Below are 14,655 nucleotides of genomic sequence, written 5' to 3' on the forward strand. Positions count from 1 at the left end.
TTCAACTTACTATTCGGAAAGACGGGGCGCGCATCGTACGGGGGTGCTTGGTAATTTGATGGGTGCCCGCCCCAAGCCCCGCCCACCTGACTTTGTATTTGATTTATTCGCCGGTGGTACCAAGTGGTACCTATCGCTCTGCCACGTAGTCCTTCCCTCCATCATATTCGAGTTGCCTCCCCTCGACAGGCCACAGCCATTGCTTCAATGCATAATTGCTTACTCTGCGGAAAGCCATGCAAATCGAGCGGCGGACTGAAGCGCCACATGAATTCCGTTCACAAAGATGCAGGAGCTGAGCTAAAGCCAGCCCCAACTTCACGTCAAAGGCATACCTTCTCATGTGGTACGTGGTTACGATCTCACAACATAATAGTCTAGTCTATACTAAGGCCTGCGATTTTGTACCAGCAAAACCTTGCGATATCAACGGGGATTTTGTGGATGCAGGCCATATCAGCAGTCCCGTCCCAGATCCACCCTCTAGCGCTGCGCCAAATTTCCCCAGTAGTAATCCTTGGGAGCCATTCAACGATCGTATCGAATTTGACACCACAATGTACCATTACGTTCAGCTGGAATCGTCACGAGCAGATATCGGCTCTGGTTTCGACCTCTGGCGAGCACACGCCATCAAACATGGGCACCCCGATTCCTTTCGCTGGAAAACAGCTCAAGATATGTACGATACCATCGATGAAATCCAACAAGGACCGGCGCCATGGACCACCTTCAAGTTTCGCTACACAGGTCCACAGCCCAGCGGCGAGAAACCGAAGTGGATGCTGGAAACCTATGAGCTGAATGCCCGGGACATCCTCTCCCTCGTTGAAGAACAGTTTTCAAACCCCGAGTTTGAATCAAAAATCGACTACCAGCCATACAGAGAGTTTACAGCTGACGGGCAACCCGTTTGGTCAAATCTCATGTCTGGGACTTGGGCTTGGAAACAAGGAGTTCGTAGTTCTTTTTCTCCCTCTACGGTTGTCAGTTTTACTAATTTCGGCGCCTTGATACGACTCCTAACGGACTCGTAACAGGATCTTCTCTCGGAGGACAAAGCTAATTTTGGGACAATGTTTGTCCCTATCGTTGCTGGCAGTGACAAAACGACAGTCTCTGTTGCAACGGGGCACCAGGAGTATCATCCTGTTTACATGTCTGTTGGTAACCTTCACAACACGGCACGACGCGCTCATGGGAGCGGCGTCTTGCCCGTTGCATTCCTTCCCATCCCGAAAGGTGCGCTTCCACTTTCCAATCTCAATGGTTTATTGTGACTTAACATTATCATAATGTTAGCTAGCAAACGCCAGCGAAAGAAGCCAGCATTCCAACGCTTTTGTCGTCAGTTGTACCACAAGTGTCTAGAGACAGTGTTTAAGCCACTCCGACCGTACATGACTACCTACTACGTTCTGAAGTGCCCTGATGGCCATTACCGTCGCGCAATCTTTGGATTAGGCCCGTACATTGCTGATTATCCAGAGCAGATCTGGTTGTCAGGGGTAGTATCCAACTGGTGCCCAAGGTGAGCCTCGAACACCGTCGCGTTTGCTCGTACTTAATTCCTTTCTCCGGCAGATGTACAGCCCCAAGTGGTCAGCTCGACGATGTTCCAGATAGCCCTTGGCGCTCGCACCTCAAGACAGACATTCTCACCCGAGTGTTTGATCCTGGTATCCTATGGGATGACTACGGTATAAGATCAGATTACGTGGTACGTACAACATGTCTCTCTAATTGTATGCTGTTGCTTACCACAGAAATAACAGCCGTTCACGTACTTTTTCCCCCGCGCCGACATACATGAACTCCTCGCTCCCGATATCCTTCATCAGTTAATCAAAGGAACATTTAAGGACCATCTGGTGACATGGGTCGGGGAATATCTTCAACGTGTTCACGGCACCAAACGAAGCGAGGAGATCCTGGAGGACATAGACCACCGGTCAGTGTGTTGTGGCTCTCGATTGGAGATAGATTACTTACCTCATTCACCCATTGAACCAGAATTGCGGCAGTCCCACCATTCGCCGGCTTACGTCGCTTTCCCGACGGGCGCGATTTCAACCAATGGACCGGTGATGATTCAAAGGCGCTCATGAAGGTGAGTGGGCCTGTTACAAATGGAAAGAGCGTAGCTGATCAGTCTCAGGTATACCTCGCAGCAGTAGCGGGTTACTTACCTTCCAAGATGGTCCAGTGCCTCTCGACATTCATCGATGCATGCTACATTGTTCGAAGAAATTCAATATCCGCCCCTGTTCTCGAACGTTTCAAGTCCCTGGTTGATCAGTTTCACGAACTTCGGAAGGTCTTCATCGAGGTTGGCGTCCGTACCTCCATTTCACTCCCGAGACAGCACGCCCTCTCTCATTACGCGGAGCTCATCCCGATGTTTGGCTGCCCAAACGGCCTTGATTCTTCAATTACAGAGTCCAAGCATATCGCTGCTGTGAAGAGGCCGTGGCGCCGAAGTAGTCGGTACAAAGCCCTGCACCAGATGCTGAGTACCCTGACAAGGCTTGACAAGCTGGAGGCATTGCGCCAAAAACTTGCTGCAAAGGGGCTGCTGGTTGGGACCACATCGTCGTACATCGAGGCCGCGCTTGCAAATGCGGAGCGGGCTACCGGGGATACAGAGAACGAGGGAGGCGAGGATGACGATGATGGGAATGACAGCAATGAGCACGACGGTGATGACGATGACAGCGACGACGAAACGGAAGAAACTGATGGCGAGGACAGCGGACCAACGCCAGGGGAGCGCTCGCCAGATGCGATTTTCTCCGTTTCCTTGTCTTCAAGACGTCGTAAGTCGTTACTCGCCCCATTAGTGGACAACAACTCACCACATAATATTCCCTGAACGCAGAGCCTCGGAATCTGTACCCCAGAAACCTTGAGCAGCTGTCAAACGCCCTCCAGTTCCCAACGTTCCCGCTCGAGTTTCGTCGCTACCTCCACGCCATCGACAACCCCGACGCACCCGATCGGAGGCCGCCTCTTGCCGAATGCCCTAAATTTTACGGTCAGATATTCGTCCACCACTCGGCAACGTCAACGTTTTACGCACCGAGCGACGTTAGCGGCACTGGAGGGCTGATTCGCGAGAGGATACGGTCCACTCCGTCGTTTCACGGGCACCCCCGCCGAGATACTGTCTTCGTAGTCACCGACGAGGCTGCAAGCGGGATGCTGGGATTGACTGTGGCTCGCGTTCAGCTTTTTTTCTCGTTCACCTACAAGAAGCGAGAGCACCTGTGTGCGTTAGTCAATTGGTTCAACCTGGAACAAGACGAACCCGACGAAGACACGGGAATGTTCGTCGTCACCCCCGAGATGGACGAAAATGAGGAGCCAACTATGCAGGTGATATCGGTGGATTCCGGGCCTGTTGGGCTCGGGTTCTGTTGGGAGATGGTTTTGCGCGCCAAGGTTTCCACATACTTTTCGCCATGTGACTTTACCATCATGTGATCCCATGAGTTACACATGGCGCGGCACAGGTTAGGCACACACTTATATAAGCGACAGCGATAGGGGCCATGGCCACTGCCTAAGCCCAGGCCTCTTGCCCAACAGGCCCGGATATTTGCCATTTACTGGCCTGCAACCCACTAGTTCGATAGCCCGCGCAGCCCATCTACTTCCGGTGTTTGGGCAGGACACAGTTGACCAGGACTTTGAATACCATACGTCATTGGACGCCTTTCGAGCCTATTTTGTCAACCGCCACGCCGACCACCACTCCCATGAATTCCTTACAAACTGACGACCATGTTGGTAGTCTGTAGATGGTACGGTTATATATTACACAAATCTAGTCCCAATAAACAGCATTTTCAACCATACCACAGCGGTCTGCCAGTGCCCACTGCCCAGCTCCTCTGGCGCCGTTATGCCCTCCTCCGCTTTGGTTTGAAGTTGTATGGAATGTCGTCCTTGATGGGAAAAAGGGTGCGGGATAGAGGGGGAGGGGCTTGAGGCTGGTGCACGCGCATGCCGGGGACTCCTGGTATGAAGTCTGAAACCCTTCAGGGCGTTCCACTCAAGGACAGCGGGTTGAGGCCGACGAGCGTCGAGGAGGCTGAAGGAACGAGAGAAAATAATAAACGAACGGGCCTAATCGCCGGCGCGACCGGCACGCTTTCCGACTTTCCACCTTTTTGGGCCTGGAAAGCCGGCAACGCGGGAATACTGAGGAATACTGCCGAAAAGGTGGGAACTTTTTTGCCAAGTTCCTGATGCACGCCGCAGAAACCAGGATGATGACTTTGAAATACAGGGAAGCACAGATACCTCCCATTTTGAATTGTACTTGACCCTATCTATACCCTCTTGTACATGTTCGATACCCCATCCACTGGTCAATGCAGCCTACTCGAAAATTCATCTGCTCGGCCAGGGTTCGAAACGCGGCGCTGATAAGATAAGATCGCCTAATCAGCGACGCCACGTTTCGCGCAGGAGACTTCTCTATTCTTCCGACCACCATCTTCTCGTCGAAATGGAATTGTTTCATTTGCCTTCCTGCCATTCAACTCATAGGAAAAGGCGACTCTCCATTCTTACCGTCATTATCGCATCCCACCCTGTCAGCTCCTCCCTGGAATCTCCGGCGCTTGGCTAGACCAGGAATGGCACGGCAGTGGGATGTCTTGGAAGTTGAAACAAACTTCGAGGCAAGTTTCGCGGACGAGGATGAGAATCTGGCTCAGAATGGGCCGGATTGGGCTATGGGCGCCTAAACTCAGGTCGCCTGACGTTTGCACTTGCTTGGTTCTTTCCCAGATTGGTCTGTGCTCAAGAGAAACGTGGTGAGCGTTCTTTCTTCCCTTCGGACCACCACAACCATGTCTCAACTACTGTTCTGGCCCAGCAAGTACTTTTTCTATCCTTTTGGCAATACAAGCCCTATCTCGTTGACGGTTGACCTCCCCGTTGAGGAGCCTGCAAAGATGTTGCTCCTCGGATGTGGAGATCCGCGAAACGTTCTTTATACCATCTTCACTGAACCAGACAAAGGTATGCTTTCACGCCGTCCTCTAGTCCCACTTCTAATATCATCCCAGCGACTCGTATCCTCGATTTCACTTGCAGCGACTTCGACCCTGCTGTTCTGGGTGCGTGATTGGGGAAACCTTGAAACAACAGTAGTATGCTCACTTTAGCTGCCATTCAGCGCGAAACATCCTCTTGTTTACCATGATCATCGACGATCAGCCTTTTCAGGTCCTCTGGAACACCTTCTTCCACTTCAAAATCGACAAGAAGTCACGATCGGCGCTGATCGCACAATGCGACAAGCTCATCGGCCATTCCGAATCCATGAGCACCTGGAGAGCTTCCCCCTATGCTTGTTCTCTGCGTATGTGCACCAGCTATACTCTGTCCGAGGTTCGACGTCATTGGGCCCTTTACATGGACATGCCCAACCTTCCGGACGACCGCCAGAAGTCCATCGCCGCCGGCCTCAAGAAGACATGCGACGACAACCGCGACAGAAACAATGCTGCGATACTTCGATCGGCCGGACCGTTAGTCATGAACGGCCCAATGTTCCTAATGGACAGCTTTCGGCGGTACTGGAAAACCGGGACGACTTTCTCCAGCGCGAAGGAAATCGCCGAAGCGACGGAAATCAACCCAACCTTCGTGTACTCGCTGGGTGCCGAAGGTTCCTCCTTTCACTACGGAAGCGACCCCCTCATCCCATTTCACCATGCCGCAGTCATAGGGAACTCCAAAAAGGAGGTCTCGCTCGCCGACGTCACCAAGGCTACCAAGGAGCAATTTAGGGCTTGGTGCGGTTCCTACCGCTTGGCTTTCCTTTCCGTACAGAAGCCCGTCGTTCGTTTCTTCGCCGGGGAAGCTACCGCTGTGTCGCATGCGCTGCGGTCGCATCACGCTACGGGGACGCTGCGGCTCGGTCTTCCAGTTGCCCCTTGGAAGACCAGCCTCATCCAACTCGACCCCGACGAATACACGAACAGCGAAGGTGGCGCGCCCTCGTGCTTTAATGTCATTCATACTTCGAACTTGGAGGACCACATCGGTTTATTCAACGTTATCGTTGCTGCTTCGCCCCTTCTGTCCCCCTCTGTCTTCAGTGTCCTTTACACCGAATCACTCCTCCATATCGGGAAAAACGCTACCAAGGAATTCAACGAGAACATGAAGGCTGACATCACAGTCATGGGCCTCCTTATCGGGATTGTGCCTGTCGACTACCTCTGTGGATTCTCCTCACGATCCAACAGTAATGAGCTTTTGATGAAACAAGTCTTATCGAAGAAGAAGGACGGCATCGACCAGTTCCATCAAGTCACGACATGGAAGAGACCGACCTCAGGAGATATTCTCGCAGCACCCAATGCCACGATGATCCTTCGATCAAACTTTGATCCTGACCAACTGGGTACCCTTCTCTACGATATTTACCAGGAACTCTATGGCCAAGAGACCGCAACTAATTTCTGGGCCGCCAACCAGAAAAATCTTTTGCGGGCGATAAGCGCTTCAAACCTTGCGCGATTTACCCGAGAAGCTTTCGTTCTGTTCTTGAAGCTAGTCCGTACCCATCTCCAGCCGTCCGATTCTGTTTGGAACGCAACCATGGAACGACTCGTCTACCTCCACCATGCTACATTCGCCACTATTCCTCCTCCAATGGATACCCTTCATTACCAAGACTTCTGTGGCCAACTCCTTCGCCATAGCGTCCATCGTCCATCGTTTTTTCACCCCCCTGCTTCGAAAGTCGGGCCTTTCGCTGCATGGGACAGCGTACCCGATCTCGTCCGCATTGTCTTAGTTGTTCCACGTCACGAAGTGGCAGTTTTAGAGAAAGCAGACCCCGAACAAATCGGGACCCCTCCCCTTCAATGCGATCTCTTTGGCACTCGCTCTCATAACATCTTCACCTCGATTCACGCAGCATTCGGGAGGGCGGTTCTAGTCGGCACCAAATCACGGCCCCAAGTTGTATTCGAAGAAGATCGGGCTGGGTGGCGGGGGAACTCTCCCCTCGTCATCTCTTTTGTTGCACCCGCGTGCTCTCTTGTGAATATTGAGCCACCTCAGCTCATGAACGTGGGTTTGAGCGTTAGGAATACCCCTGCGGTATGCATGGTGCTGGTCCCCAAGCTGGGGCTAGAGCTTCGAGTGTTCAGCGCGAAACTTATGGACTCCAACCACGTCTACATCCTTCCCGAAGCACCTCTCCCATCTCGATATTCTTTCCCTGCACCACGCTTGCACTCGACGTCCGCCATAGGGCACGCAATCCTGTCCGAGATTGGCACAGTTTCTACTGCCAGCGTTGAACTCGACGAGCAGTGTGAGCTCGCGATCAGCTTCACCGCCCACATTGACATTACGGCCGACCAATCAATCGGTCAATTCTGCGTCCAGGGCAGCTCCATGGTGCCAACCATCTCACAGCCCTCTCCTTGTGTCGTCCGGGTGTCTCTCGGAGGTCGAGTTCAGGACCTGATTTACCCATTCCCTGTGCAAGGGAGCTCCCATCGTCTTCGCCTTGCACGAAAATCCAGATACATTGAGGTGAATATTGTCATCGTCTAGCTGGATGGAGTGCTTACCGGTCTGATCACAGGTCATTGTCCCTCCTTCGCGGTCTCTCATGCCTGAAGGGATGCAGATTAACCCGTGGCCGGTCGTTTCTCATGACGGAATGTTCAATCCCTGGAGCATCCACCGAATCAACCTCTCCAAATCTCCGTCGGTCGATATCAAAGGCAACAAACTGGCGCAGTGGTTCAACGCCCACACAGGCTCCATGCTGTCCCTTCGCGAGAAGTCCCTTAGAGCGAAAAAGAAGCCTGATATTCTCGTTTACGTGAAGGATACGATCCATGCCATCATGGTTCAGGCTGCCGGCGTTCAGGGAGGGTCCGTCAAGCGTCTCTTCTGTCTTCGCGATAAGAAGACCAAGGACTCCGATACCATCATCTTCGTCTCCGATATCCGCTATGACTTGGGGCTACATACCGTCGCTTGCGACGCCTATGTGCTCCCCCTCACCGAAGAGCGACTCGAAACCATCGGTCAACCTTTCAGTAAACTAATCCACGGCGAAACAATGGCTCATGTCACTACATACGACGGCGAGCTTCTTGCATGGAAGCAACTCCTCCCAGCACTCGCCGAACGGTGTCGAACCTCGTGGACACACGGGCCAAACTGCGAGTATAAGTCGACTGGGAGGATACCCTTGACGGGCCCAACTGCCACGGAAGGAAACCCTCTCTGCGCCTGTGGGGAAGGAAAGGATGTCGATGGTATGATGAAGAACCCGCTTTGGAAGCCCCTGGCACCATACGTCACCCGGATCGCCCTCTCACCCCTCTTCGCCATTTCGTACCTCGAGACCGTCGCCCGAAGTCCGGACAAGCACAAGTGTTCGGTCTGCCGCGGTCAAGGCAAGCCAAAGCTCAAGGCCTGTAGTGCTTGTCAACGCGTCCGGTACTGCTCGACGGAATGCCAGAAGAAGGACTGGAAGGCGCATAAGCCGAAATGCCAGTCGAAATCGTGAAGGAAAATAGCAGATCAGCGCCGGCATGTAATTCTTCGTCTACGCACATATGTAGTGATCCTGTGAATACATATACAAGGCTTTTGAATTTAGGTTCGTTCGGACTATCAGTATGTACATGGCTATATACATCCCATAGAACTCTGGCTGTACTACTGGCCAAGCTCAACCCGACGGCTATCTAAAGACGAATGCGACCAGTGCGAGGGCGGAGGCAGTGGTTCCTGACCTCCACTTCCGAGTCTTCGTCGTCGTCCAATCCTGTCAAGTCAATGACCTCAGCAGGCTTCGAGATGCTGCCGCTGGTTTGGCCAGCGCGAACCTGGGCCTTCAGGGCCGTGAACTCCCTGCGCAGAACTTTCATTTCGTGCTTCAGTCCTTTCACCTCGTCAGCTGGGTTGACCTTGCTACTTGCGGGCTGGTCCTGCTTTTTTTCGATAGTGGTGGTGATGGTGGTGGGTCTGATCTTCTTGGTCGCCGCTGTGGCTCTCTCCGTCCCAACCTCTGCAAGCTCCCGGCTCCTCTTAGTACCCCGAGATGCCGTGTCCTTTGCCAGTCCAGGCCTCGCCGGTTCCATGCCCTTGTTATCTTCTTTGGTTCTCTGCTGCCAGGGAACGAGGTCGGGGTCGTTGATCGGGACACACCTGCGGCAGGTGTCATGGCAGAATTCGCATGCAGTCCCTGGAGCTAGCCTCTGATGGCCTTTCGAGCTCGAGCCAACAAATGGCTCGGAACGGCGGACACAGACGATAGGGGGGCTTTGAGATTCGCACTCCACGCACGGGTAGATCGATGGTCGGAAGGCCTGCTTGGACTTGGATTGCCTGGCCGTGCGGTGCTTTACTACGGCGGGTTGAGCGGGGAGTGGAGGGCAGCCGTGACGCAGCGCAGCTGCGGAACTAGAAGCATTTCTTACGGCTGGGGGCTCTACGTACGATGAGATCAGTCAACATCGACGTGAAAGATTGAAGTACTTACGCTTTCGCATGTTCGGATTCTTCAAAAGTTCCTCTGCCTCTCTTTCCAATCGCTCTTGCTCCCACTTCCCCATCTGAATGGTTTCATTGGAGACGTTTCCTCCTTCCTTGCCCCCTTTCCACTCTTTCCTCTCTTTGGCCCGTAGATTCCGCTTCTCCTCGGCGATTTTCTTTGCCTTCTCAAGCTCCTTCGCTCGTTTCATCTCTTTTAATATCTCTGCCTCCTCCTGGTCCCATTCCCTCTCCCTTCTCTCTCGGCTTCTGCGAAGTTCTGAAAGGCGATTCTGGAATTCGGACACGGTAGACATTGCACAAGACACGATAGAGCGAGAAAGAGAAGAGGGTCCTTCCAGGTGTGAGGGATGAGATAACGTACTGCTTCCAGAGACGCCCCATTTTCACTGGAACCGTCTAAAGTGACCCAATACGAGTTCTTGCCTTACAGCGTTCACATGTCACTTAGAGGAACCAATAGAAGACTGTGTTCAGTACTCGTGGGTGATTAGCAAAGTGAAATAGATGCGCAGCAGTTCATTTATACGATCGCTGCGAGTGAATGCTCTATCTTGTCACCCTCTTTCCTAAATGGAATGAGCACAACTGTCCACTACCTTCTATGCAGATAGGAACGTGGCCATCTGATTTGAGCGCTATCGATGGCCTGAGCAGACGATGTCACTGGCTTGGTATCGCCGTGACTGATTCTCAGCGCGATAGTTGTATTCGAGGGTGCGTACGGTGCATACTAGTTGCTTGTGAATCCAGCCAAAGACAACTCGCCGGACAGTCGTGCGGCATTCTGGTAGCGTCTACAGTAAGCGCTCATCGACGCGCCTCGAGCGCTGCGCTCGGAGCTAGCGGGCCCGAAACGTGCGGCTCGTAGTTTGGATGCCTGTCAAGTGTTGCGGATTATTCGTGAGTCAGGCCTGCGTAAGGACAACTGTGGAGAGACACTGACCTCACCCGTATCAAGAATCTCGACATGGTTTCTCATCCCATCTCTCCGCCTGTTTCAGGTAGGCTGTGACAACGGGCTTGTAAGTGGTATGTACAGACTTGGACGTCGCTGATCACAGCAAGACCCAGGACGAGACTAGACGCTGGCCTGAGCAAACACCAATGAATGTGTATCAGACTCGCGTTCTTGGAGGTGTGGGCGGCAGATCAGTGCACACTGTGCCTTGACACTGCTTCCGAACGTGTCGCGACTGATGTATGTAGTCTCGCTCAATTCCTTCGTTTGCCGACGACGTGGGGAACATCGTGCACCGAGGAGAGGGCTCGTAGATGTGAGTTGCGTCCTGGAGCTGAAATACGACAAACTCGGAACCATCTGAAGGAGGTTGGACTATGCCAATATTGACACAATGCAGACGAAACTCTGCCAGCCCCCCAGGCCAGAATCGTTGGAGAACAATCAAACCAAACCAGAAGTCCCAGGAACGCCACCAAGTGCTCGATTTAAGTAGCGTTTGCCCTGGTATTTGCCTCGAATCCCTCCCATTACCTTTTCGGGCCTTCGGGCTCTAGCCTCTGCTGCCGTTACAAGTTAGCAGCCAGCCCGTGCCAGCTAATGATGCGCCACTTGCCATATGCAACCGACCACCTGCGAGAGCCCAATGAACAATTCTGCTTGGGCGCCCAAACGACTTAGAGCTTAAGCGCTCATGCTCCCTCATTCCTCGATCGCCTCCACTTCTCAGGCTTTCTCAGGTCTGCATCGGGGCATCCCTCTTCAACTTGGACCCGAATAACCATGCAGTGAGCCTCGGACGAGAAAGGAAGTCCATACCAATCGGACAATTCTAAGCGAGATTTGAGTCTCGCTTGCCGCCAACATGGAAGGCACCGTCGCCACATCCCTGAAAGGACCCTTACAGTTACGGCAGTCATTGGGAACGCACCAATGGCACCGGCGTGGAGTCTTTCCTCGTGGAGCGCTTGCCCCTTCCAACATCAGGCTTTACGAAAGTCGCTTTCGCCTACGCTCGCCTCTGCTAGCGAGCGACCTATTCAAAAGGTAGCTGACTCCGGCGTCCAAACTCTTACTTTGGTCAACCTTTTTTTCATCGTCTCCCCGCCAGGCTAGTGGGAGCTCCTTCCACCGAAGGCTCCATCGTTCCTCGGGTCCCAACTTTCTCGTAGGAGCTTCTGTGTTCCACCATGTCGGATGCTCCTGGACTACCCAGCCCTACGCTTCTGTAAGTGTATGATTTGTGATACTCCAGTTGATTTCAAGTTACTTACGATTGCCAAGTGTTGGCCCTATTGTGCGACTTTCATTCTGCTCTCCGCTGAACGCGATCTGACATCTCGTCCACTTCCACCAGCTTGTCGGTGCTCTGGCCTCATTCTTGTTGTTTGGGGCGTTCGTCGTTCAAGCGTGTAAGCTTTATACTCTGTGTCATGAGGCCAGTATAGCTGAACAACCTTTCCAGTTCATTACTGGTCCACCCTTACCCCCGATGACCGTAAGAAGCTGCCTATCTTCGGTGCGTTCCCATTTTCTTACTACGTATACCACCAAGTCAACTGAGAGGTTCAGTCGGCTTCATCGCTGTCATCGAGATCGTCAACATCGCGTTTATATTCGATAGCGCGTGGCATGGTCTTGTTGAGTCTCTTATTGACCCGTCCGCCATGACCAGACCCCCAGCGACGGGGCCGATTCTCCAGATGTTGAGCGGGCTAGGTACGTTTACATCCTTTAGTCCATGAAATGGGACTCATCGCATACCGCTTCCATAGTCGCCGCTTCGGTGCAGACCTTCTTCGCCTGGTAGGATATGATTTAGCCACAGAGAATTTCTGTTCCCAATCCTTTTCTCTCAGGAGAGTCTCAGTTTTGGCTTCCAACATCTGGGAGAAAGGCGTAGCGGCGCTTATTGCACTCGTAGGTGGCTTCTTGGGATGCACATGCGCTATGATAAACCAAAACGATCTTTAGTTCGCCGCTGCCGAACTTATGCTCGCCATCACCGTGGGCGCGCAGTTCATCATGTTGAATCGGGATGGGTCACTTATCCAGAAGATCGGTACAACAATCGGATTGCAGTTGGGTGCTGCTCTCATCTGTGACTTCCTCATTACCATATCCATGGTCGCCTTGGTGAGTTGAAACCTTTTAGTGAACCTTGTCAGTGGAGGATCCGGGCTCATCCTTTTAGCTTTCGAGGTACAAGGGACGTATCGCCATTGCCGAAACGAAGAGCGTTCTCAACTCGATTACGCTTAATGTCATTGAGAACGGCCTCATCACAACCGTCTTTGCCTCCCTCAACCTCGCGTTCTTCTTCGCCAGGCCTGGTGACCAAATCCATCTTGCTTTGTGAGTACAGAGTTGGAATAGTTGGCTCTTCGACGAACTCATCGCCTTCGCAGCCATTACGTTATTGGTAGGCTCTACGCCAATGTCCTCCTCGCCAGCTTGAACAGTCGAAGACGACTCCACAACTCCCAACGTGGTGCAACCACCCACTCTACCTCCCATGGCGGAGCCATCAAATTAACAGCTCGAACGTTAGAGCAGCCGCACATTATCTCGACTGACGCGAAGTCGGGTATGTTGACGTCTTCATCGGAGACGCAATTCACTAAACCACACACCCTCGGAGATTTGGACCTCGAGGAGCGAGGCGAAGGACCGAGTCCAAACTCGAACATGTTGGTCTCAATCTCCAAGGAGGTGTTTGTGGAAAATTAGCCCTAGTTTTCGGCCCGATCTACTGTAGATAATCACCTGTTATATGGTACTGTATAATGCCACAATGTATTTCAAGTAACCACCAACTGTCTTGGTGTATTGCGTTCTCTGGAGAATCGTCAAGTTTTCATGATAGAAAGTTCATCGTTCAGGATCACCTATGTTTTTCAAATTCCTTCTGAGTCTTCTAAATTCCAAATATGTACATACTTTTATTGCTGAAGCCATTTTCGGTGCGCGATACTCTGAGCCCAAGTGCAATTTACCCTTACAAGGTAGTCATCGTAAACAGTCCGCGTCTCGTTGCTGAGACTAAAATTCTAACAGTTTTACAGCGGAAGCAATGGACGAGAGGAATGAACACTCCCATATACTCCCGTATTCCCTGATAAGATGTCACTTAGGTGCCCTTCGTTGGTTGATGGAAGCCAGAATACTTCCGTTAGAAGGGCGGGCTCGCTCATTTAGGACGGGTCCTCAGCCTTCAGGTCCCCGCTGGTACGCCCGTTGCCAGAAGCTGGAAATTAGGGCGACCTTCGCAGATCTTGCATGTGTTGTAACCCCTTCTACCACCATCCTACACCGGAGTCCGGGCCACCCTCGATTTCTGCCCTCATTTAGTCGAATTTTTGCAAAATTTGCTTTGTTGTACATTTCATCACTAAAAAACCGGGTTGGCGATATGCTTCACCGCCCAAGTATATAGTGAGACTTAAGTAGCTATCAGCACCATAGATTCGGTCTCTATAGTTCGACGTGAAACCGGAGCGGGGGGAGCCTTACCTCACCAAAAGCGAGGCGGTGAGGTTGAGATCGCCCGTAAGCGCCGAGAGGTCGTGAGATCTCACGCCTGCCGCCGCGCCGGGTGGGCGACCTCAAGAACTACGCCACGACTTTGAGAGGTCTCATGGGCAGGCTTGCACTCCTTTTGTTTTATTCTAGCACTGACATGCAAGCACAAGCCTTTCCTTTTCAAAATACCAAATTTTCTCCATTGACTTGAATGTATAGGCAACAATACTGAGGCGAACCAGACCACGAAGAGTCGGAGTTACATCAAAGTCATTCAAACCCCGCTCGGGATATCGTGCCTGGGGGAATTACTTATGCATCCGTCGTCCATTCCTTCTTGACTTTCAACCACATCCATCCCCTGTGCCCACTTAGATCTCGCGCGTACCACAAACCGCCCTGCCCTAGACCAGCGTTCTCCATACGAATAGCAGCTGCAGAACGCGTTTTCAGAAACAACGCCCGGGCCAGAATGTCCAACAGGTCAAAATCAATCGTTTCAAGGTTCTGGGGCTGGAACGTTCAATGATCGTGAAAGGCGAGACTATGGACAAGTCGCCCAATATAAACTCATGTTTTCTGCTAGGCGGGTTGCCCATAACACGGGAAGAGGTCCGGAAAAT

At 52.3% G+C, this 14,655-nt stretch overlaps 4 protein-coding genes across 4 annotated transcripts; 3 read left to right on the forward strand and 1 right to left on the reverse strand.

Annotated features, from left to right (window-relative positions):
• Positions 1-267: 267 nt before the first annotated feature.
• Positions 268-3,483, forward strand: CC1G_08918 (hypothetical protein; the record flags this gene model as incomplete). Its single annotated transcript, XM_001839487.2, has 9 exons — positions 268-346; positions 412-986; positions 1,041-1,242; positions 1,303-1,531; positions 1,585-1,720; positions 1,776-1,951; positions 2,014-2,110; positions 2,159-2,816; positions 2,879-3,483. 9 exons carry the CDS (start codon positions 268-270, stop codon positions 3,481-3,483), a joined length of 2,757 nt encoding a protein of 918 aa, XP_001839539.2.
• A 1,376-nt stretch (positions 3,484-4,859) lies between these two features.
• CC1G_08917 (hypothetical protein) lies at positions 4,860-8,560 on the forward strand (the record flags this gene model as incomplete). Its single annotated transcript, XM_001839486.1, has 4 exons — positions 4,860-5,031; positions 5,079-5,129; positions 5,189-7,569; positions 7,622-8,560. The coding sequence occupies 4 exons, from the start codon at positions 4,860-4,862 to the stop codon at positions 8,558-8,560; spliced, it is 3,543 nt and encodes a 1,180-aa protein (XP_001839538.1).
• Positions 8,561-8,741: 181 nt separating this feature from the next.
• CC1G_08916 (hypothetical protein) lies at positions 8,742-9,845 on the reverse strand (the record flags this gene model as incomplete). The annotated part of the gene is made up of 2 exons (XM_001839485.2): positions 8,742-9,487; positions 9,539-9,845. 2 exons carry the CDS (start codon positions 9,843-9,845, stop codon positions 8,742-8,744), a joined length of 1,053 nt encoding a protein of 350 aa, XP_001839537.2.
• Positions 9,846-11,700: 1,855 nt separating this feature from the next.
• On the forward strand, positions 11,701-13,240 carry CC1G_08915 (hypothetical protein; the record flags this gene model as incomplete). The annotated part of the gene is made up of 10 exons (XM_001839484.1): positions 11,701-11,738; positions 11,795-11,807; positions 11,868-11,922; positions 11,976-12,029; positions 12,083-12,229; positions 12,286-12,316; positions 12,370-12,430; positions 12,485-12,646; positions 12,705-12,865; positions 12,919-13,240. 10 exons carry the CDS (start codon positions 11,701-11,703, stop codon positions 13,238-13,240), a joined length of 1,044 nt encoding a protein of 347 aa, XP_001839536.1.
• Between the last annotated feature and the right edge of the window lie 1,415 nt (positions 13,241-14,655).

Source organism: Coprinopsis cinerea (assembly GCF_000182895.1).
Source record: "Coprinopsis cinerea okayama7#130 chromosome 5 map unlocalized cont3.5, whole genome shotgun sequence".
Taxonomy (NCBI): domain Eukaryota; kingdom Fungi; phylum Basidiomycota; class Agaricomycetes; order Agaricales; family Psathyrellaceae; genus Coprinopsis; species Coprinopsis cinerea.